At 36.6% G+C, this 26,939-nt stretch overlaps 1 protein-coding gene across 6 annotated transcripts in view; it reads right to left on the reverse strand.

Annotated features, from left to right (window-relative positions):
• Positions 1 to 26,939, reverse strand: part of NBEA (neurobeachin) — a 676,277-nt gene that overhangs the window by 69,020 nt on the left and 580,318 nt on the right. For all 6 annotated transcript variants that reach the window (XM_061434789.1, XM_061434791.1, XM_061434788.1 and 3 more), the window contains 2 exons: positions 20,086 to 20,226; positions 10,365 to 10,484 (listed from right to left, as the gene is read on the reverse strand). In XM_061434789.1, the coding sequence (XP_061290773.1) occupies positions 10,365 to 10,484; positions 20,086 to 20,226 (261 nt within the window). The remainder of the gene's footprint in view (positions 1 to 10,364; positions 10,485 to 20,085; positions 20,227 to 26,939) is intronic.

Genomic DNA, 26,939 nt, shown 5'->3' on the forward strand with positions numbered 1-26,939 from the left:
TATACCTACCACTAAAGAAAACTAAGAGATAATGCAACATACTAAGTTTTAAATATTCTGCATGTGCCACTTGAATAGTAAACTCTTAAACTGAACGCAAAGACAACTTGTGTTACTTAGTGTATGCACATAGGACATTAACAATTGGGTTCAAGGCAAACTTGTGTTTGATGCACAATGTCTAGTATGTGGTTTGCACAAATTTAGAATAAATATGCCACAGAAACTGATTTCACAACCTTAAAAATTTCTGTTGTCCTTTCTTTTAAAAAACTGCAGGAAATGAAGATGAAAACTACAGTTTTTATGTATACCATCAAAAACACGAAAAATACTAATCTTCACAAATATCAAGATGAGGGTTAAATTAACTTTATACTGTGAAAATTATAAGAACATTTATTTGAGTAACATGTTCAACATGGATGGCATAGTAACCAAAATTTGCATCTCACTATGGGTACACAGGGATGCATAAAAACATTAAAAAAATCCCAAACTGCCCCAAGCCACAGAAAGGAAAATAAAAACTCCACAAAACAAAGCAAGCAAGCAAACAAACAAACAAAACAGAACAGACTCTGAGGTCTTCAAATAAATTGGATTCTTCAGCCCAAGAAATGCACATACACAAGCATTCTCTCTATGGGTTCTCATACTAAAACCAACATTTATCTGCTATAGCATAAGAGAGTTTCCATGTGAGCAAATCCTCTGTGAGAAATTGACCCTTATCCATTCTTATGATGATAAATGTGAACCATAAGAAATATATAATAATGTTTACTTCTCCAGCATTATCAGAGTTTGAACAGATTCACATAAATGAATTTTCTGTATAAGCAGAGCTTAGGTTTTTAAGAATCCATTTCTTCCATTTAAGCCATTTAAACAGAAATTTCCAAAATCCATTACATAATCCCCAATATTTATTTATTCACGTAGTAAAGTCTGAATACCAGACATTTTGATGGGTACTGAGAAAACAAATAATGAACAGACATGGCCTTACCTTTGAGTGATTCATATTCTGACCTATGGGGCAGATGTATGAACTGGTGGTTACAATACACAATAATAATGAAAGAAGTACAAACAAGGCACGAGGGAGCAGGAAGGATAGAGCAGGCAACTCTGGCAAGTCAGAAAAGATTACACTGGAGATGGGACATTGAGTTTGATAAAGATGGGGAACGGGCAGGGGGACCAGCAGGGAGTACTGCCAAGGAGTGGCAGGAACTGAGTATGCGTAGAGTGTAGGATATTAGGGGACAGATCAAGATAGAGGGATGAGGCATACGGAGTCAGATGAATAAGGAAGTTTTATGTCCACCTAAGCTGTTTGGATTTTGTACTGCAATAATTTTAAAGAAGAGCTATTGCCATGGTTACATCTGTTTTAAGGCAAGACACTAAGAGTCAAAGTAAAGAATAAAGGTGGAGAGGAGGGAGCTCAGGCATATAAAAAGGTATATAAAAAGGGTGGCTCAGACAGTAAAGAATCTGCCTGCAGTGCAGGAGACTGGGGTTCAATCCCTGGGTCTGGAAGATCCCCTGGAGAAGGGAATGGCTACTCATTCCATTATTCTTGCCTGGAGAATTCCATGGACAGAGGAGCCTGGTGGCTACAATCCATGGGGTCACAAAGAGTTGGACACGACTGAGCGGCTAACGCTTTCACTGTTTGAGAAAACATGGGAAATTAGTTCAAGATGTAGAACATTGCTATTTGAATGTTACCCGTTTTATATATGATACAGAGTAGAATGAGCCTCCCAAATGGTCCCAAATGGGGAGAGGAATGAAAGCTCGCACAGTTGCTTCATGGAGAGGGTGATTTATATGTATGAGGCTCACATAAGTCAGGGATTTCCCTTCTGTCTTTTGTTGGATGTTTGTGTTCATGTTCTGTGTCCAGAACTATACTACATAAGCTTTCTTAAGGACCAAGAGGGATATGCTGTACATCCACATGGATACGGCAACACAATTTATTTTTTTATTTAGACCGCCCAAAGAGTTTCAGTTTATCTTCAACTGTCTCGGTGCTCTCATGTTTTCCGTACATATTATTTCCCATTGTTTCCTGTGGAATAGGGTTATATAATATATATGGTTATCATTAACCTGCATGCCTCTGTAATACTATTTAATATTTCACTGAATGTTATTCAGTTATATTTGCAAAGGCATAAGAAGCCTAGGATTTTATATTAGTAACAATTTGGGCAAAGCAGATTTTGAGCCTAATGTTGTGAGGTTTATATTTTGTTGAATCCCCCACAGCTTGTGGTGCTATACTCTGTACACAGCAGGTGCTCATTAAATATTAAACTGTTGAAGATGCTAGACAAAGTTATTTTAATATCACTAGAAATCCTCTGGGGAATATGCAAATGGTTGGAAGAATGCTTCAAGATAGGAAAAGAGCTAGTGGAGTACTCGATTAAACCAAAGAAAAAAGGATGCACGAAGAAATAAAATTTGCATCTCCTGATAGGATACTTTTGAAGCTTAAAAAATGTTATCTTGTTTATTTTAGTTATGCTGAAAGGTTCAGAAGTGGAAAAGAGTCCAATTTAAATTTTTGAAAAGTTGGTTTTAACAATGCTAGAAAAGTTGTAGCAAATCTGAAAACGTGGAAGACCAGGTCCTTTTCATTTTAATGAAATGAAATTAACTTTAATTTAAGTTAAATGAAATTTAACTCCAGAAGAAACGGGCTGGAAGCTGGCTGTCACCAAAGAGAACAAAGTGAGGCTGAGGAACCTCCGCCCTGATGGTTATTTAGGGAGGGTTCAACAGGAACACTTGGGAAGGCTTGAATTGTGGCCAATCATGAAAAAGTAGGACCATCAGGGCCTTCGGGATGATCCTTAAGTGAGACATTTTCTCCACTCTGGTCCTCATCTGGCCGACCAGACCATGGTCATAAATTAGGGTGTTAACTAAGATGTTGGTGTAAGCTCTTGGTGGCTTGACATTTGACAGGATGAAGAAACTCTCCCTGAATCACTCTGTCAGTTACTTTTGGTTTTTTAGGATACAGATTAAAAAAAAAAAAAAAAACACACAGACACATTTTAAAGCAATATGAAAAATTCCTGAGGCACGGCATATTTGTAAAACCTTGAAGCTCCAAAAGACCAAAGTTGCAGAGCTGGGGAATTTTTTTTTTTTTTCCTTTTTCCCGGAGGGAAAGAAAGAGAGAGTAAACCACAAAAAGTCTAGGGAGAAGTTGCCAAGGTAGCTGAGTGGGTGCAAGTTTTTATGCCTTGATTTTATTGTTTTAAAATCTTGTTTCAAATGGCATTTTGATTTTAAATTTAATACATAAATACAAGGCATCTGTACATAATTTATGCTCACATTTATATTGCTTAAGACATTTATTTTTTAAAATTTCATGAATAAGAGAGTTTCATCGCTGAGATTTAAATGTTAGGTCCAAGAAGATAATAATCACTATGTCTGGGCTCCAAGACAAGCAAAGAGCTGAAATGTCACATCTGGTCATTCAATCTTGAAACAGCAGGAATTATCATTTGTATCTTACTGTGTCATGCACTATTCTAAGAACTTCACATCTTTCTCTTAATCTTCACAAAATCTTCCTAGGACAGGTATCCTCATTCTTCCCACTTTGTAGAAATGAACATTAAGGTTAAGTGATTTGCTAATAACTATACTGCAAATAGGTGATAAAGACAGAAGCCAAGCCCAAACACTTTAGATCCAGGTCCCTGTGCTCACATTCTGGTTTTCCTTTTAAAGCAGTAACAACTCTGTATGACTTCATTCTGTTTTAATTTTCTGTGTAGCAAGTCTCCTTTTCTTTCTTTTTTTTTAAATTTACTTATGCTCCCGAGTCCTACCGTGATGGAAATTCCAGACACGGATCTTGTCTCTCTTGTTCACCTGTTCACCACTGACTTGTAAGAATGGTGCCTGACATATAAAAATGGTACTCAATACATATATGTGGAATGAAAAATAAATAGATCATTGCGATATGTTCATTAAATCCTGAATTTTTGCCATGAAATAGTGGTAAAAAGCTTTGAAAGCTGTGGTTTTCAAACTATGTTAGTTAAAGCAGTTACCTCAGGGCTACCAGTCAGTTGTAGTGAAAGGGAAGGCTGGCAGGCTGGCAGTTTGGGGACTGTCCCTTCCAGTGGGGAAGTGCAACTTTCTGTGCATTGGGATCAAATCATTCTGAGTTGAGATCCAGACTTCTTGCCAGTCTGGGCAAATTTCTTAAGCTTTAAGAAAAAAACAGTTCTTGATATACAAAATTGTGATGTATGTGTCACATACATCACAATTGTGTATGTGACAGCAACTAAATCACAGTTTGGATGTGAGGATTAAAGGGGGGCAACATGTGTGCAACAACACATTCCACAGCTTTATGCAAAGCACATTTTTGAAGCTATTCACTCAGTTGATAGAGTTTATCCAGTATCAAAATACATCCTGTAATCAGGTTTTTGTTTTTTTTTTAAAGTTCTGTCGCTTTGGGTATTTATGTTTGAATGGATATCTATGTAGACATTTCAGATGATTTAAACGTTTTTATCAAATATTTAGACTAACTTATATGTAACCTAAGCTAAGCAGATGTATAAGTTACTTGCACTTCAGATTTTGGTTTTGTCCAAATGCACAATCAGATTCAACAGAATGGTATACAGCAAACTGAAACTTACAAATTTCTAAGAATTAGTAATTTACAAAGTGTTTTCAACCATCCCTGTAACAGTCTGCTATCTGGCACGTCCATTTGCCGATTCCTCCCACAAAGAGGTGGACTCTATTCTCCCCACCTCTGAATACGGGCTGGCTAATTTCAACACAGAGAATGGGACAGAATGACACCCCAGGGCTTCCACAGATGCCTAAGACTTAAGAGGCTTGGCAGCTGCCTCGTTTGTTTCCTGAGAAGCCAACCATCACATAAAACTGTGTGGCTGCCATATGACTGGAAAGATTGTATGGACAGACAGACAGTCCTGGACAGTCCCTGACCACTTCGTCAGCTCAGATGAGGCACAAAACATGAGAATAAAGCCATCTTGGCCCAGCCAAGCCTCTCCAGCTCCCACTGAAGCACAGACCTGACTGGTTTCTACTGAGCCTTAACTCCAATTTCATGATGGTCAGTAAATAATAGTTGACGTTGTTTTAAGATGGGTTTGGGGTGATTTGTTACACAGTGATAGGTAACTGAAACAGAAATTGATGCCTGGGAGTGGAGTCCTGAAGTAATAAAAACATGTGGCATTGGCCTTGAGACAGGCAGGAGGCAGAAGCTGGAAGGATGGAGGTAAGGAGGTGAGGAGACTGTTGGAGGCAGGTCAGTCAGGAAGTTGCTATTGGAAGCAGGAGAAAATCAATGCATGGTTTGCAGTATGGGAAAAACTAACCTGATGCATGCCTGCAATCATTTCAAAGACAGAAAAAGACCTAATGAACTCGTGCTTCTGGTTAAGGATGTTTCTAAGCAGAATGTCAAAAGTGACCACTGGTTTCTTGTAATAGTATTTGTCGTTATTGTTGTTTAGTTGCTCAGTTGTGTTCGACTCTTTTTTGACCTGATGGACTCAAGCCTGCAAGGCTCCTCTGTCCATAGGATTTCTCAGACAAGAATACTTGAGTGGGTTGCCATTTCCTACTCCAGGGATCTTCCCAACCCAGGGACTGAACTTGTATCTCCTGTATTGCAGGCGAATTCTTTATTGCTGAGCCACCAGGGAAGCTCCTTTACTAGTACATGGATAAAGTATTATGAGCTATGGAATAACCTGCTCAGATTTAAAGTAGTACTTAGAGAAACACAGGGGCCTAGGACAATCTTGTCAGATTCTCAAAATTAAAAAAAAAAAAGTTCAGACAAGGATATTCTAAGGTGCTGTAAGTAAAATATAACCATAGGTAAAAGGGCACCTGTAAAACCCTTTGTAACTATTCAGGAAAATTTAAGATAGCCGTTTGCAGGCCCACTTGGCCACAAAAAGGGATTCCAAGAATCTTATGAGCAGGCTCCTTCTTGACAGAACTGGTGAGCAACAGTTTTTTTTTTCTGATAGTGAACTATAATTTGATACACAGAAAAAATCCACGAGTTTTTAAAGTTGCTGCACCAACCTGGGCAAAAGAGGGTTTGGCCCCAACTTTCTGTGACCAGGAGTTGTACTTTCCATAGTAGCCCCTTTCTGAACAGAGTGTCTGTTGAGGTTTACCTGTTCCTGTCTCACCTCTGGGGGCTGAAAGTACATGGGACAGATAACTCGTCTTTTTATCTTCCAGATCCCCAAATTAGGAATTTCTGCACCTCATCTGTATCTGGACCTGATAGACATCATCAGCTACTAGATTTTGAGCCTGACCCAATAATGGGATGAGACTGTGGGGGATAAGCTGAGTATATTTTGTTTGTAGGAGGAATGTGAATTGTGACTGGAAAGAGGACTTAAGAACATTTTTTTCAAAGTTGACCACAACAATCCCATCAACCTCCATGTACTTCTGAGATGTGACTTTGCTGCTCATTTCATGGGGAAGTGGAGTCCATTTATCCTGTCCCTTGACTTGGGCTGGCCCTGTGACTTGCCTTGACCAAAAACAATGCTATGGAGGTAACAGTACGTGACTTCCAAGCCTAGGCAATAAGTGGATTTGCAGCTTCTGTTTTTTATTTTCTTGGTAGGGAGACACCATGAAACAAAAATTGTGATGGTCTTCCCAGACAGACTATACAAAGAGAGGGAGGACCAGACAGTCCCCATCAGTTCCAGCCATACTTGCTAAGGCACCAGGCATGTGAAGGAAGTCATCTTGAACTTTTCAGACCCAGAGGAGCCAACCAATTTGACCCCACATGGATCAAGGACAAGCTGTACCTGAGGAACCTTATTCTGATTGCAGAACTCTGAGAAAATAAATGGTTGCATTAAAAAAAAATTTTTTTTAAGCGACTAGTTTTGAGGGGTGGTTTGTACACAGTAATTAATGATTAGAGTATGACTTGATCAGTCAATTACTCCAAACTAGTCAATGTGGCTGGGCTTCCTAGGTGGCGCTAGTGGTAAAGAACCCACCTGCCAATGCAGGAGACATCAGAGACGCTGGTTTGATCTCTGGGTCAGGAAGATCCCCTGGAGGAGGGCATGACAACCCATTCTAGTTCCTCGCCTGGAGAATCCCATGGACAGAGGAGCCTGGCGAACTACAGTCCATAGGGTCGCAGAGTCGGACACGACTGAAGAGACTTAGCACCAGCTGGTATGGCTGGATATGATTGTGAGATCATGCAGAAAAACCAAAGCAGCAGACCATCCAACGGATAAAGCACTGGGAATAACCGAATGGCCCTCAGTGCTGGTTCTGGCTCCCTCTTTACCTGCAGTGTGAACTTAGGCGAGTCACTTAATATCTGTGAACCTACTTTATGGAATAGGGATAATGATCTCTATCTTATGCTACTGTTTTGAGGACTGTATCAAATAACCAAGAAAAGAGCCTGTTTGAAAACTATTGAGAATTACTCGAGAAGAATGAACTCCCCTATTACAACTGGTAAGTGCACTCCTACAGAGTCACGTAAGGCACCAGCTTGCCTACTTAAAACAACAGCTCTTCTGTTTACTCTCTTACCATTGACAGATTTCTGTTAATCAGCTTCTCTTTAAGGAAAGAAGCCAAGTAGTTTAAAATTTCCTAAATGAAAAATAGTGCAGAAAGACACCAAATATTATTAAAGAAATGGCAAGATGAATATTAAAACAGGCATTTTGTGTCTGTAAATGTGATTTCTAGTATGTTTTAACAGCTATACTAAAACCCCATGGTACAGTTAATAGTATTATACGTGTCCCTCAATAATAAGAAAATATCCTCAAACAGAATTTCTAATTTACAAGCTTATGACAAGTTCAAGCTGCTGAGAAATTGGACTTGAAAGTATGTCTTAGAATGATAGAAGACCACTATTAACACTATCATAATTGTATACCTATTGCATCAAATCTGACATTCCAGTTTAATATATTTTTCTGAGAGAGCATACCATTTTATGGCTTCCTAGTGAAATCAAATCCAACCCAGACGTTTTCACTTTTCTAATATAATTCACTGCAAGGTTTTAAAGCCGCCATCTCTTTTCTTCCTTTTTTCCAAAGATTGATGCCCTGGCATTCGTTAATTCCACAAGAGCTCATAATGGGTCAATGAGTCAGTGGTGAGCACCTCCATTAACTGTATTAATTTACACTATGTCACCTTAATGACATTTTGTCACAGCTCCCTTTTCTGACATCTGCATAGCTATTCAAAAAGTAATATAACAACTTTTGAAGGCATTAAGGAAAAATTAGTATAAGAACTTCAGTAAGTTGAATGTCACTGTTACCAAGACTATGCTAGAGCAGAGAAATTAAAAAAAAAAAAAAAGGGTAAAAATGAACTGGTCTGACTTAACTCGTAAGATCTCTCTTTAGAGAGGTCACTTCACCGTGGCTCCTTCTCTGCCCAGCTTGCACTCATTACCGCAGGACAAGACCGACGCTAACAAAGAGAGAATAAAACCATTCCCTTTGTCCTAGTTCTCTTTTATACAAGACCTTAAATCTACATTAGGAGATACTGCAGAGGCATTTTTCTTTAGAAATATAAAAACACTGGTCCCGAGACTGACATGTAACTAGGCGAGATACCTGGTGATCAGAAGAATCAATAAAATTCTTAGGATAGAAGGTAAAGCCTAAAACTCTACCTACATACATAAATTAGGATGACTGACTCACGTGTGGGCTTGTGAGGGTGAACGTTTGAATGAAGTTGAAAAACCAAGTTTCTGTTTCCTGATGATGTCAAGAGTCAAGAAAATGGTGTCACGAAAACAAGCATTTTCACTTGAAAGTTTGATATAATATGGACACAGGTCTGAATTAAGATAATTAATAATCTTATGTATGATAGAAAGCCTTAAAATATAGATAAGAATATTTAATTCACATTTAAAATAGCTATTGAATGCTTTTTAAAGTTACTGTGTTAATTCTAAAAGCCTACTGACTCCCCATTTTATGTTAATTCTCAAAGCATTATTAAATAAGAAATGGATTCTCTTCTTGATATCATTCTTTGTAAATCAGTTTAAATGATGGTTTATGGATCTTTCAGAGTTGAATTCCTTAGTGAAATCATAAGTTTGATAGGAGGAAAATATGGGCCTTCAGAGTTTCATATAGTAAGAATGAATATTAAATTATCTTATTTCTAAATGTGAATACATTGTACATATAAACTAATATTCATTTATGCAAACTCTGACAGCAACAAATAAGACACATAAAGATGCTGCAGTTTACTTGGATCCATTCTTTTTGTTTTCTGCTTTGAAAGAAACTAAATAAAAGTTGTACTCATTCAATTTCTTATAGTTCAGTAACACTGTAACTGCCTTTTAAAAATGTTTGCAATAAAGCATAAACATGTAAATGACAATTTTTACTTTAATTCACTACCTTTTGTTGGATTAAAACACTAAATGGAATGATACTATAACATTTGTATATTCAGCAGCATGAGTGGCAGTGATGAGAAAAGTCTGAAGAAAAAGGGATTAAAATAAAAAACATATATCTATGTAATAACCGGATCATATAATCAGAAAAAAATGAGGAAAAAATTGAAGAACAAATGTATTTTAATGTTTTGAATGAGACTATTTTTTAAAAATGAAAGTCCATACAAAGGAGTAATACATCTTTATATATACCAATAGGTAAGCCAGTAGAAACAGTAAAATGACTCTGCTCTCCGGCTGGCCCAGGATATTATGTGTGTGTTGGTTTAATCTAATGTGTATTGTTGCGTAGTATCCCCAGGCACAGTCAAGTAAAAGCTAAGGCTGTACAGAAAAGCCTACATTTTAAATGGGTCTTGTCATTAATGCTTTATTAATTGCCCCAGGCTACGTAAACCCAAAGCTGGGCAAGCTATAACAATATGACACATTAAGGTCAAATCCAATTCCTGCTGTGTTTTCTGGAATGGGCCAAATATTGAGTTAACAGCAGGAAAGGCAATTTATAGGCTTTTCTTTCCATCTACTGATTATTCGATCTAAATTAGATGGGAATTTTTTAAAATAACAAAAACATCTTAACTGAGTAATATAAAAGAATCTTGAGTCATTTTCTGTGACACTCAAAATTATTTTCAAGTTCCTCTTAGGTGTACCACATAATTTTAAAATATGATGGAACAAAGCTGCAGAATAAAGTATCTTATACACCCACTTAAACAAATAAAAATTTCAACACAGTTTGAAATTAATATCAACAAATAAAAGAGCTTACCTTTACATCAGAAGTATCTCTCTGACTAGTTCTCCAAGACCTCGCGACGGACGAGAATGTTCGATTAGGATGGTCAAATTTTCCATCATTTGCATTCAGGAAGAAGGTTGTGAAGGGTTCCTAAACGAAAAAAAAAAAAAAGAAAAGGAAATCAATAATTTGACCCTTCTGAACACAACTGTTCTCTTTCTTTGTAAAACATGACTTTTTTGGAAACCTTTTGAGGTGGAAACCATTTTGAAACCCTTTTGAGACCCTTTTGATCCTGTCTTTTGAGGCAGGATCCTGTCAGGAGGGGCTGGTCTGAGTCACTCTGGGTCGCTCAATCACCTGTCACTCTGCAACCTTGGCAGCTTATGTTGCTTCTTGGCCTTCAGTCTTCTGATTTATAAAATGATGGAGTTCTAGTGCTCTGTGATTTTATGACGAATGACTTTGCATTGCTGTCAACATATAACTCAGATCTACTTTCTCATAACTAAGGCCACACATAGTAACACTGCAATAAGAAAATCTCTCTGACACTATGGTGTGAAAATTGCATAGGGGATGTCCATCTTAAGACTACCTGAAAGTCTCCTAAACTTACTATATTATGACTTGATGTTTCTAAAATGCAAATCTCCTTGACTGAAATCCTGCCATAGCTTTTCAGAACTCTTAGGAAAAAGCAGAAACTATTTGATTTGTCTTAAGAGAGCCTGAGTGATATGGAACCTGCTTAACTCTTTATCTCTTGCCATTCCCTTATTCACATCCTAGGTCTTGCCATGCTGGTGTCATTTCTTGTCCTCTGTATGGGATATTCCCTCTTCCTGCTACAAACTTTACCCTCTACCTCATCAGCCTGACTTGGTTAAGCTCTTCTTATCCTTTAAGTCTCAGCCCAAGATGTTGTTTCCTTCTCAAAGACCTCCCTTGATTTGCCAAGCTCTCCTATGTTCAAATGGCAACATATATTTCCTCTAACATCCCTGAAGAATTTGTGACTGTTTTTTGAAATTGATTTTTAAACATTTTTTACTGGGGTATAGTTGCTTTATAATGTTGTGTTAATTTCAGCTGTACAACAAAGTGAATCAGCTATATGTATACATATATCCCCTCCCTCCCACCCCATCACTACATCCCATCCCACCCCTCCATCCCACCCATCTAGGTATCACAGAGCACTGAATTGAGCTCCCTGTGCTATACAACAGCTTCCCACTAGCTGTTTTACACAGGACATACGTCAATCCCAATCTCTCAATTCATTCCCCCTTACCCTCAAGTCCACCTTTCTGTTCTCTATGTCTGCATCTCTGTTCCTGTCCTGCAAATAGGTACACCAGTACCATTTATTAGATCTCATATACATGCATTAATATATATTTGTTTTTCTTTTTCTTGTCCATCTTCCCCACTATATGAATAGGTTCCAATGCTCCTTGGAAGAAAAGCTATGACAAACCTAGACAGCGTATTAAAAAGCAGAGGCATTACTTTGCCAACAAAGGTTCACATAGCCAAAGCTATGGCTTTTCCAGTAGTCATGTATGGATGTGAGAGTTGGACCATAAAGGAGGCTGAACACTGAAGAATCGATACTTTCGAACTGTGGTGTTGGAGAAGACTCTTAAGAGTCCCTTCGACTGCAAGAAGATCCAACCAGTCAATCCTAAAGAAAATTAACCCTGAATATTCATTGGAAGGACTGATGCTGAAGCAGAAGCTCCAATACTTTGGCCACTTGATGCAAAGATCTGATTTATTGGAAAAGACCCTGATGCTGGGAAAGATTGAAGGCAAGAGAAGAAGGCGACAACATAGGATGAGATGGTTGGATGGCATCACCAACTCAATTGACACGAGTTTGAGCAAACTCTGGGAGATGGTGAAGGAAGCCTGGCATGCCGCAGTCCACGGGGTTGCAAAGAGTCGAACATGACTGAGTAACAACAACTACCAGATTCACTGTTTCATCTCCAACACTTAGAAGAACTCCTGGTACATCCAAGCTGCTCAATGTATTAAAACAATCTGCTGAAGGAATGAATGAAATGACACTAAAACAAATCAGATAGGACTAGATCAACTCTAGTCCTTCTAGTATTCTGTGACTATTACCTTACTGCAACATGGTGTCCATCATTAAGTACATATTCCCTTAGCAGGAAACCTAGGAATAACGTTATCACAAGGTCCTAATGCATTTAAATTTACTGCTTTTTTGTTATGTTACTCATCATAACAAAGATGAGTATTTATTTACTTTCCTATGGTTCAGTCCCTCTCTTAAATCTAGGATAAATGACATGTCACTCCTAGGTTCAATAACATTAAGAAATCTTTTCTACATATGTAGGTTTTATTTTTCTTAATATATGATCTCTGTTCATTCTTTTATATCTGTAAAACATACTCTGTCTCTTTAAACTCCTCTTTTTGCCACTCATCGTAAAGTCCAGTTGTCCGGCAACAGCTATAAATATTTATATTCCTCAATATCTTCCTGAAATTTAGTATGGCTGGATGTCATCAATTTTATAACTTTGTAACATGCCATCAATTTTCATGTCTAATACTGAATAACAGAAAAGTATGGTGAAAGAGATAAGATGAAGAATGATATAACATTATATAGGTAAATTGATTTTATAAATAAAAATAGATTTTGATTTACCTCAAAATCAAATATGCATCCAGTAGGTCTATATTGTTGTTTTAAGATTTTAAGTGATTTGACAGACAAGTAGATGCCACCAAAAATAAGTATGGAAAAATAATTTAGGGATGTCTTTCACTAATTAATTTACTTTGTAAATTTTAGACTCCCTATTAAATATAAGGTAGTCAATGCAGCATATCTTATCACTAAATTAAAGTGGGGATAGAAAAACTCTAGAAATAGCAAGAGTAAACTGAATGAAATATGACAGATCTAAGTTTGAATCTTGGTGGAACCATTCACCTCTCGTAAGCAAGTTACTTAACCTCAAGTAGGTAGCAATATGAAGTAACCACATCTCAGTTCCTTCATCTGTGTTAACTGGGAATAACAATACCTGGTGGGTAATTCAGATTAAATAATATTGAGAAAGGCTGTAGCATCAGAGATGACACAGAGTGGTGACGATGATGACCAGCTTCATGCCTGGTGTCAAGTACCCATGCTGGGCTGCAGCCAGACTGACAGTTCCTTAGGTCTTATTCATCCCTCTATCCTTAGAGCCAAGCATGGTGCTTGGGTCACAGTTAGTGCTTAACGAATGTTTTTGAATATACATAAACATACAAGGTACTGCTGGGAGAAGGAGTATGGTTGGATAAGAGTAAGATACAGTTTTTCTAGTCAGTTTTTAACTACTAGTTTGACCAAAAAGTTGCATCTTCAGAATCCACTTCTTCGTTATTCTAGGATGCTGATGTAAGGGCATTTATGTTTTCTTTGTAGGTGGTAGGTAGAGAATAATTTAGAGGGATTCAAGTTGTCTTCATGATTTTTAACCTATTATAGATATGAATGAAGACCCATTTATATATGAAGAGTCTTACTTCTTATCATCAACTACTAAAAGCTGATCTCTACCCTAACCTGAATTATCAAACCCTTCCTTAGTTCTGAACCCTTAGTGAAGTCATGCCAAGAATAAGTGCAGATGGGCACAGTGAAAATACACCTGAAATTGAAGAATTATTACTTCTGGTCATGAAGTTGATGAATCTGGTTGTACCCAAAACACAGAATATTGAAGAATTCCACATTTTTTGCTGTTCCACATAGCCTTTAAAAGGATCTGGTTAACAACTGTTTGAGGGTCACATACTTCTTTCCTGATATATATTCTCATTATTTCCAAAGGCCTCCAGCTGCTACAGTGGTAGAGTACTAACAGAAAGGGATAACCTATTTGTTTATAAGTGGGTAATGATCTTTCAAGCCCTGCTCACTGCAGAGATTACCTTTTTCCATGTGTTTCCATATTACCTTCAAGGCACAGTCCAAGGACCTTCTGTTTCATTTGATTCATGCTTGACTAACACAGAGGATCAAGCTCTATATTAAGTTTAAGAAACTTTAATATTTATTCACCTGACACATGTTGATCAAACCATTTTCAATGTGTATGCTCAGTCACTCAGACATGTTTGACTTTTTGTGACCCCCATAGCCTGTAGCCCGCCAGTCTCCTCTGTCCATGGGATTCTCGAGGCAAGAATACTGGAGTGGGTTGCCACTTCTTCCTCCAGGGGATCTTCCTGACCCTGGGATTGAACTCATGTTCCTTTCTTTCTATGTGTATATCACCATATTAGATATTTTATCATTCTTCTAGAAAATTTTTGCTTTGGAGATAAGGTGGACAAATAAACAGAAATTTCAGAAATTAAAATACTTGGACTTGTTGGGATTTAAAAACTTCAGGTTCTGTCCTGCAGTATAAATGGCTGATGGCAGACTTCTTTCTCCTGATTACATCTACCCTAACCTTCCAACTCTTCCTCGGGGACAGAAAGTCAAACTAGCCTGTCCTACATGGGAAGTACGAGGCCTATTGAATTAGGTCATAACCTTCAGTGCCTGCAAGGACACTAACAATCTGTCCTGCCTTCCAATGATGTGCAAAGAAAGTGAAAGAGTTACTCGCTCAGTCGTGTGTGACTCTGCCACCCAATGGACTATAGCCCGCCAGGGCTCCTCTGTCCTTGGAATTCTCTAAGCAAGGATACTGGAGTGGGTTGCCATTCCCTTCTCTAGGGGATCTTCCCGACCAGGGACTGAACCTATATCTCCTGCATTGCAGGCAGATTCTTTACCATCTGAGCCACCAGAGAAGCCCTCCCATGATCTGATCGCAGACAACTCACCCTTCCTGGGCCATCCAACTCTGTCACTCTTCCCCTCTGCTCTTTAGACAACTCCTTTATTTTTCTGTCTTACATGACTTCCACTCAGTCATCCAGAAGAGTCTTTTTTATACCCCTCTGCCCTCTTCTTTCTCTTTGTTTCATTTGAAACAAAACTCATTCCTTGGTAATAGTGCCGGGACATAATTTTATCAAAGAAAAGATACATATACCTTGAAGTTATATAAAGCATAATAAAGACCAAAGGGAAGGGAACTAAAGTTATGAGCACTTTTTGTGCATGGCACTGTATTATCTCAGTTAACTAACTCAATCATCCCTATTATCCTTTAAGTGGGTGTAATTATCCCCGTTTTACATCTGAGAAAGATCACACTCTCCGAAATGGAGGAATCATTGTTTACACTGTGCTGTGTTTAACTTCAGAAGTTTATTTTCTCCCAGTGTTTTCAAAAGAAATCAGAAGTATCTTTTAGAATCTTCAGAAACCTTTGTGTTTCCCATACACCAGGCTCTTGTTTAAGAATCCTCATCTTTCTCAAAGTAAACATACATTGTCCGTTAAGTATCAGCAATCAAGAGAAACAGGATGGCAATATTCTATTCAGTAGCATTACATTTTGGTCTTAATTACAATGTTTGCATAAGTGCTCTTACTATTTTTTTTCCCCACTACAAATATATACTGCCGAAGATATATTACAGTTTAAATAGGCTTTTGGGTAGGATTTCAAGACAACTCATAATTTATGAAGTAAGTCCCCAATTCTAAACAATTTATCAATTAACTTGTTGTACAACCTATTTAACTTCCTAAAAATTATGATTAAATGTTTGATAATGGAGTTTTGAACAGGTAGGTTGAATATACTGAATGTGGAACTTGAATAGGTTACTAAAGGATATAAGAGTCCAATTTAATTACTTCATTGAATATATTTTATATTCAGGGTAAGATTTAAAGCAAAAATATTCTAAGTAAAATGTGTCCTTTTATACTATTTAATGCTGAACAAACTCTAAAATTCTGTAATAGTTTATTCATCATTTGCCCAACAGCAGGTTAGCAGAGAAACAGCTTTTTCAGAAACGTGTAATTTAGACAAGTGACTTTACTGGTGGTGTGTCTAAAATAATACTTTTAAATTTCAAGTAATGAGGTATATAGCTAATTTGCATTTTAAAGCAATTATTATCAATGTCATACTAAATATATTGACTGAAACTAATAATGAGTTTAATGACTTTGGGTCTAGAAGGCTTGAAAGATAAAGAAAAGATATTTATTTTAATCTATATTTTATTTTTATGAACAAATTTTCATTGACACAAATTTTAATGTATTTTCTACTTCATAAACTCCTTGAGATGGGAGTGAGGAAATCACAATTCCCTGGGCCATTAGGTTAAACACTTAGTAAGCTATTAGACTGTGATACTTCTATTTATAACAGTACAACTTGAGATGCATTGGCTAAATGAGTTCCCATAAAAGCAACCCTATAGATTTCTTCTTTCAATGCAGGTCACATGTGACTACTGAGTACTTAAAATATGGTGAGTTCAAGCTGACTGTGCTATAAATAGAAAATACATCTGGATTTCAAAGAATACCAAAAAAAAAAAAAAAGTGAAATATCTTATTTACAATTTTTATATTGGTTACATGTTGAAATTACAACATTTTGGATCTATTGGGCTAACAAATATATTTATTAAACTAATCTCACCTTTTTACTCTTACTCTTCTTACTTCTTGTTTCTTTTTACTCTTAAATGTGGCTACTAGAAAATTTAAATTATATACATAAGTGGCTTGCATTACATTTCTGCTGTTCAGCACAGCTACAGACAATTCTAAAAGGGAGTGTGTAGGGTAAACAAGGATAGCATTTCTGCTGTACCCCTGCAGAGAGTCAAATTTCTCTACTCCATTTACTCCATTTCTCTAGAGTAAGAAATAAATTTAGGGGTGAATTATAATTTATTATTTGATAAAATGTTTAGTTTATCAGGGATAGAAGTGTTAACTTAAATCAAGCTGTTGATAATAAGCATTTTTATAAATTCATATTTAAATTCTTAGAAAACCAATTTTAGACTTATTTGATTATACAAAAGCCACTGAATATTTTATATATTTCAAAATACTATAATACATAATATGTATAATATACTGTCATATAATTCTCAAACCAACTGACTTGATAGTGGTTTTTTCAGAAATGGTTCCTGACTTGTTTTTAATCCCAAGATGCCCTAAAAAGGTGTCTTACGCCTCCGCAGGGTGATGGCTCACTACAGCAATAAGTGTTTCTTGCTTTTTGTTTTCTTGTTGGTCTATTTTTGAGCTCAGATAAAATATTTTACATTTATTGTAAAGGACACCAGCTGTTTGAAATCTTGACTGGTGAATTTTTGGGTTTCTGTGTTTAGTTTTGACCTGTGGCTGAAACTGCTGCTATAAAGTTCTCTATATATGTGTGACTGTAATTCAGAAAAGCCTTTATCTCTTTTTATGAGCATCTAGTTATTTTCTTACACCTGGAGAGAATTAATAAGTTATTACAACCCATAAACTAAAGGTGTTTTGTTCTGATTGGTTTATAGTGGTAAACAGACACGTATAAATCTAATATTCCCCCCAAATTAACAGAAAGTTTTTTAAAAATAGAACTTCTCTAAAGTCCTATAGTTAAAAAAATTCTTAAATGGCTAGCTCAGAAACATTTTTATAAAAGGATCCAAATTTACATAGTTAAGGTGAATTTTTGAACAAATTAGACAAACAACTTTGGTCTAAAAAAGTTTTATGTCTTTTCCTTTAGTTTATAATTATAGACTTTGTTTTTTAAAATAAGATTTGAGTTTCTTTCCTTACAGACTAAGCTAAACTTTAATTTCTTACGTTGGTTTAGGATTATGAAAAATATAAAACAGGCATCCAATTAAACTGAATCATAATTCTGACAAGCTTTTTTCATAACAGTAATTATTTATAGTACATTACCTACCATTAATTTACAAGTTACCTAAAACATACACATACTACATGTTTGTTATGAGTTCAATTTGCTTGAGGAAACTCTCCAAACCAAACTGTTTTTTTAGGCAGTGGGGAAAAAAACCCTTGTCAGTTGGAGATGCATTCCCTACTTTGTCAATGTGTTTCTGAGGCAAATCAGCCTCATGCAACAGAGTAGTCTGAAGTATATTTTGGTAAGAGGAGATAGCATTATATATATTGATTGTATTGACTGAGACATTTACTCCACAGTCATTTATAGTTTTAAAAATATCTGGCCATCTGACTCTAGTAATTGCTCTCAACTAAACTAGATTGAAGAGGGCAAAACCAAGGCAAAGAAATTTTGCTAAGATTTTTTGCATTAATATAGATGAGAAAGAAGAGGAACCTGAACTAAGGAAGTGCCAGAGTTAATAGAGAATGGAGATAGACTGTAGATGGTAGAACCTATCACATGTGATGTCAGACTAGATGTAAGGAGCTGATAAAATGGAGAAAATATCCAGGTTAGGTAACTGGGTGTGATAAATGCAGATTATTTAGATAAGTAATCAGTAGGAAACACCCCTGCACATTTATAAGGGAGATGAGAAATTTATTTTTGGAAATGTTCTTTATAGTACTGCGAGGTGTTCAGGTACAAAAATATAGAAAGACACAGAAATAAGCAAATATATTCATATCTTAGAAATTCAGGTTAGGAGCCCAAGAGAAGTGTCTGCAATAAGAGAGAAGCTGGCAGTCATCAGTTTAGAACTGAATGATATAGTCCAGATAACACATAGGAAAATCCTGGGGAACAGAAATATTGAGAAAAAGAAAACTGAGCATGAGATAGGGCAGGACAGTTAGAATGACAGGAGGGAAATCAACAGAGGATACTGTCAGAGGAGCCATGAGATGGAGAAACTTCAAGTGGGAGGAGGTGATCAATGGTGACACATGCTTCAGATACACCATGGAGCTCTGCCATGGTGCCCTTCACAGAGATAGTTCAGCAAAGTGGTGGGAGTGGAACCTGCATCAAGCAGGATAAAGACTGAATGTGGTGATAGACCAGCACAGTGCAGAACCGGATAGTACCTTTGACTATGCAGGGGGAGACATGGGAAGTCACTAAAGAGAGGGTGGGGGCTGGGAGGAGGCATGTATGTATGTGCATATGTATGAAAGTATGTGTACGTGTAAACTGCGTGCTTAGTCGCTCAGTTGTGTCCAACTCTTTTATGACCCCGTGGACTGTAGCCCGCCAGGCTCCTCTGTCCATGGGATTCTCCAGGCAAGAATACTGGAGTGGGTTGCCATTTCCTCCTCCAGGGGATCTTCCTGACCCAGGAATCGAACTCCCGTCTCCTGCATTGCAGGCAGATTCTTAGCCTGTTGAGTCATGTGTAAGTATGCATTTAAAAGATTGGAGAGATTTGAATTTATTTATGTCTTAGGAGAAAGACAAAGCAACAGAAAGTCTTCAAAAACATTAACTGTTTTTAAAATACACAGTCTCATGAAGCAAGACTGGGAGGGCTGGGAAGAACGCCAGCCGGTGACAATCAGTGAGAAAGGAAACACTGGATATTAAGGACACAATCTAGGAGTCTGGTTCCTTTTGTAAATGGTTTAGGTTTAAGAAACTCAATCTATCTTTCTAACCCAATTTTGCAAATAAGGCAACTCATTAACAAAAAGGAATCAGGTTTTGCTAGAGTTTGGCATCTTTCATTTCTACTTCAGTGGTCTCTAATCTCTGCTTAAAACTAATAAGTATATTTGATTTTTATTTAATTTCCTTATATTAAATACTGAGATATTAAAGGCAAACTGTAACTTAATGAAGGCACTCACGATTCGAACAAGCCAGGATAAGGTGGATGTTGCCGTAGAATAATGTGTGTTGTAATGGTAGGGAGGACTCTGATCATCTTCCCAGGTCTCGTAGCGCTCCGCATAAAACACAGCTCTCTTTGGGTTCAAAGCACCGATCGGCTGTAAAAAGAGAAAAAGAAGCACTGTGTTTAATATAGTCATATTAGATATTCAACATTATAACTCTTTACTTGAAAGTATTTACTGTGAATTCATTTTAACAATAGACTATGTGTTATTTTGCATTATATTTTTACCAAATTTGATTTTGATATTGACATTTGATTTTGATAATCACTACATTTGTTAAAACTCACTCAAGAAATGATTTATGTATGCAGGGTTTCTAGGTTTTATTGAAAGTTTCCATAAACTAGATTCTCAGAGATGAGCCAGTTTAAACTGTTAAGGCAAAACCAGTATTTTGGTGTTATTTTGTCTACCTAACCACAGCCATAATGAATATTTAGCTTGATCACAGGAAATCGAGTGAGAAAGTGAAGAAGCAGTTGACCATCTGACCATCACATTAGAAAAATCTTGTCTTAATAGCCAGTTACCCAGAGTGTGAAAGACAGTAGTCACACATATGGAAACCCTGTTGGAATTTTAGTCCCATTATTATACAGATGTAGCAAGTATTCTTTTATTAAATTCACCTGGAAATCTGAGGCTGGTGGCAATAATCCAGACAATTCAGATTCCCTGGAAAGCATTGTGTTAAGGCCATTAAGTCTTGTCTTAGCAACACCACTACACTACTGATTACGACATTAATCCCTACAGTGGAACACATGGTAAAATGCTCAGGATACTACATATGTGTGTGTATATATATATATATTTTTTTTTTTTTCAACAAAGTATATGTTAGTTGGACCATTGTCTCAAACTTCCCAGGACACCATTTATCAAGATTTTCTAACATGTAGTACTCACGATTTCAAATAGCAAACTGCCTTAGCTTAAGTTTTTGTCTGATTTTGACTTATTGGCATATGGAACCCATTCATATAAACTTAATAGCTACACTGCTTTGTTTTAGGTTGCATACTGTAAGAAACAAAAGTTTCTCTAGAAAGCAAAAGATGAATAGTATGTAAAATATATAATTCCTTTATTTCAAAATGTAATATTACTAGTTAGCTATGAAGTTCCCCCCAGGGCTTAATTTTAACAAGAGAAGTAGTAGAAAATTAGTGTTTCAGTGGAAGACAAATAATGTTACACAAGAGAGAAAGATTAATAAATTGCTTGTAAGCTTTTTCTTTGGGTCTCAGGGGACTAATTCAAACAATACCATGATGTCAGCAGTTAAAAAGTCTTTTAAAATTTTCATAATAAACTCTTATTTGCAAGGATTCTTATCCTGAATATTAAAACTATTTATAAATTATGTTATTTTTCCTTAAACTTAATTATGACTTAACAAAGACTAAATAATGTTTTCAAAACTTTGGCTTAAATATAGTTTTTAAATATTCTAAGGCTTAAACCTTATTCTCTGCTAAATGTTACTGCCTATCTCTCAAAAATTTTTTACTTGCATACAGAAAGCAATGTAACTTCATTAAATGTCAACAAAGTATTAATAATATTTAACATAAACATATAATTTTTTGGTAAAAGGGCAATTACTACAATAAAATTAATGTTGAGTTCTATTACAAATTAAAATAGTAAGTTGTTCATTTAAACTGGCCTATATATTTTATGGTATTCTCAGGTGGCACAGTGGTAAAGAATCTGCTTGCCAAAGCAGGAGATGTGGGCTCAATTCATGGATCGGGATGATCCCCTGGAGAGGGAAATGGGAAACAACTCCAGTATTTTGCCTGAAAAATTCCACGGATAGAGGAGCCTGGCAGGCTACAGTCCAAGGGGTTGCAAAGAATTGGATATGACTGAGCATGCATGCACATATTTTATACTTTTTAGATATGCAGATAAGTTTTTCTAATTCAATATTATAAATTATAATATAATTATTTTTTCAGAGCATTTAAATGTTGAGTACTTTATTCTGTCTTGAATAGGCTTATAGATCTTTCATATGCATAAAATGTCTACACAATCTCTCAGGATTGACCTTACCTGACACTGTTCTGCAAGGCCTCACAAAACCAAACCCCCAAAAAGGCCTCATGGCTCTTCTTCTAATCTTTTCCAGGCTTTCCTCAACTACTTGAAAGTAGAAAAAGTAAAAATAAATCTGTACGCTTTTTATTTTATTCAAGTTCCATCAAAGTCATTTTATTGGAGTGTTTTACAGAATAATATGTTGTAGGAAACAGCTGCCCTGTATTAAAGCTTATATATGCCTCCACGAGTAATTTCTTAAAATACATGTCTACTGTTGAATTTTCATCCAATGCATTTAGAAATACATTTTATAAAACAAGTATAAATAGTTTGGCTTGTACTTATTATTTTTCTATTATTTTACTTCAATCAAGAAGCAATACTTTATTTAAAGGAAAAATGCTTCAAAATATCTGTTTGGTAAATGAGTTTCATCACAGATGACATATCTTCTTATGAGATCCAAATAGATACATCTATCTATCTATGTCTATCCATCTGTTTGGCCTACGTACCAAACTATCTACCCACTTACTTACCTACCTATCATCAATCAATTAGTCACCTACCTATACCTATCTACTCAGTCACTCACTTGTCTGACTCTTTGTGACTGCACAGACTGTAGCCTGCAAATCTCCTCTCTCCATGGAAATTTCCAGGCAAGAATACTGGAGAAAGTTGCCATTTCCTCCTCCAGGAGCCCGACCCAGGGATTGAACCTACGTCTCCAGCGTCTCCTGCATCGGCAGGTGGATTCTTTACCACTGCATCACCTGGGAAGCCCATACACCACCTACTTAACCCATGTATAAAGTGATAAGGCTGCAAATTTGTTACCCTTTTAAAAATTGAGCAACTAATGCAATGTCAATACCACTCGGATTTAGTAAATAAATAAGGTAGAATTATGATTTAAAAAACAGAACACCTAAAACTACACTTAATGAAATTTACACATTATTTTGCAATCTTTTTCGATTTTCATCATAACTACCATAGCAACAATCAGTTTTATTTTCTCTCAAACAGTAGGCATTTAGATATAGCCAGCTCTGGGCTTTTTAGGAATTCCCACATGAAATTTATAACTGAAAGTTTACAGCTTGCTACTAGATTTGCTATTTTGTCCTTGTGAATTTGTATGTCAAGTTGATGTTTAACATATTGCAGAAAATTATGATAATAACAATGCAAAATTTAAAATAATTTTACCTCTATACTTTATTATTATAATTCAAATTCTAACACTGCTATAAAGCCTGTATAGCTTGTAAAAAGCACTATTTTCAATATAAAATTGATGGAAATTACATGTGTAACATTATCATGTCTACATGAAACACTATTAAATTTACTGAAGAAATGCTGTTGAGGATTTTCTCTGCTCAATCACTTAATTTACCTGTTTTGAATACTGAGAGAGAGATTTGTTTCAGCAACAGTATCATAAAAAGCTTTGTTTCCTGATAAACTGTGATTTTTATTGTATGGGACAAAATTCCTGACAGATGCTTATGGAGATTTACATTACTAAAGGCTCTGAGAAATATGACTGTAAATAGCATTGCTTAACTGTGTCTATTCCTACTAGAACATCATCTTTCTTTTGTTTTGCTACTAAATGCAATAGAACTAGTGTCTGCTAAAATGTACTTTGAAAAATTCTGGTTAGAATAATTATAGTATATATTTTTGATTGTTAACTTTTTTTTTGGTTTCCTTTTCCTATTTTCTTTTCCCTTCTGTTCTTTTCAGTTCAGTTCAGTCGCTCAGTTGTGTCCGATTCTCTGCGACCCCATGAATCGCAGCACGCCAGGCCTCCCTGTCCATCACCAACTCCCGGAGTTCACTCAAACTCATGTCCATCGAGTTGGTGATGCCATCCGGCCATCTCATCCTCTGTCATCCCCTTTTCCTCCTGCCCCCAATCCCTCCCAGCATCAGGGTCTTTTCCAATGAGTCAGCTCTTCGCACGAGGTGGCCAAAGTATTAGAGTTACAGCCTCAGCATCAGTCCTTCCAAAGAACACCCAGGACTGATCTCCATTAGAATGGACTGGTTGGATCTCCTTGGAGTCCAAGGGACTCTCAAGAGTCTTCTCCAACACCACAGTTCAAAAGCATCAATTCTTCAGTGCTCAGCTTTCTTCACAGTCCAACTCTCACGTTCATACATGATTACTGGAAAAACCATAGCCTTGACTAGATGGACCTTTGTTGGCCAAGTAATGTCTCTGCTTTTGAATATGCTATCTAGGTTGGTCATAACTTTCCTTCCAAGGAGTAAGTGCCTTTTAATTTCATGGCTGCAATCACCATCTGCAGTGATTTTGGAGCTCCCAAAAATAAAGTCTGACACTTTCTACTGCTTCCCTATCAATTTGCCATGACATGATGGGACCAGATGCCATGATCTTAGTTTTCTGAATGTTGAGCTTTAAGCCAACTTTTTCACTCTCCTCTTTCACTTTCGTCAAGAGGCTTACACTACCATGACAAAATAAATAAGTTACAGGGTTATATTGTACAGCAAAGAGAATATAGCCAGTATATATAATAACTTTAAATGGAATATAACCTATAAAAATTTTGAATCACTGTTTTGTACCTCTGTTACTAATATAATATTGTATATCAACTACACTACAATTAAAAAAGGGATAAGAAAAAATAAATTTCTCATTAAAAAAAAATTACTCTGTGGTCCTTGACTAAATACTATCTTGAACAAACCAATTTTTAAAGACATACAGTAGGTAACTAGAAAAACCTGACTATGGTCACAGTTTTAGATAATATTAGGGAAATACCATAAAGTTTTGTTAGGTGTAAAGATAGTATTCTGGTAATGGAGGAAAATGTATTTTTCTTATTAAAATATTTAGGGATAAAGTGTAATATCTTTAATTTACCTTAAAAGCACTTCGGTAAAACAAAAAAAAGCTAAAATGTTAATAATTAACATCTAGGTATTGGGTAAGTGGGTATTAATAACTGTTGGTGCTTTTCTTTTGAAAAGTTTTATAATAAAAAGTCAAAATAAAATAAAAATGGAATGTAAAAACCAAAAAAAATCTTTCAAATTCTAACCAATAGTGCTTATGTTTTAAGTTGTTCTTATTGATAAGAATGCTTTTAAATTGGAAATTTGTGGTTGTAAAATGTGTGAAAATTTTGGTCTCTTAAATAGATTAAATCTCCCCTTTGCAGTTTTATGCACACTATTAACTTGCTTAATATGGCCTTTCATCATCAGGTGAAATTCCGCTAATCACAACACTGTTCCCACTTACATTCTTAAGAAATGGAGTCTGAAGTAATGAAGCATTAATAAAAGGAAGTGTTAGGAATTATATTTTGTTGGCTTTAACCGAGTGTATTTCTTTTAATACTTTTTCATAGGGTGAATAAACACAATTAATTATATTATGAAAAAAGATAAACTTTGAGCCAAAGTTGCAATTTGATTAGCAAAGTTTATGAGCACGTTAGTACATGGGTTGGTTCCACATGGGACCGAAGTCTCTGCAGAGGGAGAGTGGCTCACTCCAGGCATTGCTGTTGCCTCCTCTGCTTCTATTTGACACGGTTGTCTCAGCGTTTAGGAAATGTGGAGAGCATCTAGGAGACAACGTAGTCAATAGGCATTTAATTAAAAAAAAAAAGTACATTCTACCTATTGTGGAGAAATTATAGGTAAGAAATAAGAAGGAAATACAACCTGTGTTAACTAGTACAATTTCTCCTAGAACTGTGGGGATAAAATGAGAAAATCTATGTACACTGCTTTAGCACTATGCCTGGCACATAACAGTACATGTCAAATGTGGGCTGTTATTATTCAGTTCAGTGCAGTTCAGTTGCTCAGCCATGTCTGACTCTTTGCGACCCCATGAATCGCAGCACGCCAGGCCTCCCTGTCCATCACCAACTCCTGGAGTCCATTCAGACTCATGTCCATCGAGTCAGTGATGCCATCCAGCCATCTCATCCTCTGTCGTCCCCTTCTCCTCTTGCCCCCAATCCCTCCCAGCATCAGAGTCTTTTCCAATGAGTCAGCTCTTCGCATGAGGTGGCCAAAGTACTGGAGTTTCAGCTTTAGCATCAGTCCTTCCAAAGAAATCCCAGGGCTGATCTTCAGAATGGACTGGTTGGATCTCCTTGGAGTCCAAGGGACTCTCAAGAGTCTTCTCCAACACACAGTCCAAAAGCATCAATTCTTCCGCACTCAGCCTTCTTCACAGTCCAACTCTCACATCCATACATGACCACTGGAAAAACCATAGCCTTGACTAGACGGACCTTTGTTGGCAAAGTAATGTCTCTGCTTTTGAATATGCTATCTAGGTTGGTCATAACTTTTCTTCCAAGGAGTAAGCGTCTTTTAACTTCATGGCTGCAGTCACCATTTGCAGTGATTTTGGAGCCCAAAAAAATCAAGTCAGCCTCTGTTTCCACTCTTTCCCTATCCATTTCCCATGAAGTGATGGGACCAGAGGCCATGATTTTCGTTTTCTGAATGTTGAGATTTAAGCCAACTTTTCCACTTTCCTCTTTCACTTTCATCAAGAGGCTTTTTATTTCTTCATCACTTTCTGCCGTAAGGGTGGTGTCATCTGCATATCCGAGGTTATTGATATTTCTCCCGGCAATCTTGATTCCAGCTTGTGCTTCCACCAGCCCAGAGTACATGATGTACTCTGTATACAAGTTGAATAAGCAGGGTGACAATATACAGCCTTGACGTAC

The sequence above is a fragment of the Bos javanicus genome, chromosome 12, assembly GCF_032452875.1.
Source record: "Bos javanicus breed banteng chromosome 12, ARS-OSU_banteng_1.0, whole genome shotgun sequence".
NCBI lineage: Eukaryota > Metazoa > Chordata > Mammalia > Artiodactyla > Bovidae > Bos > Bos javanicus.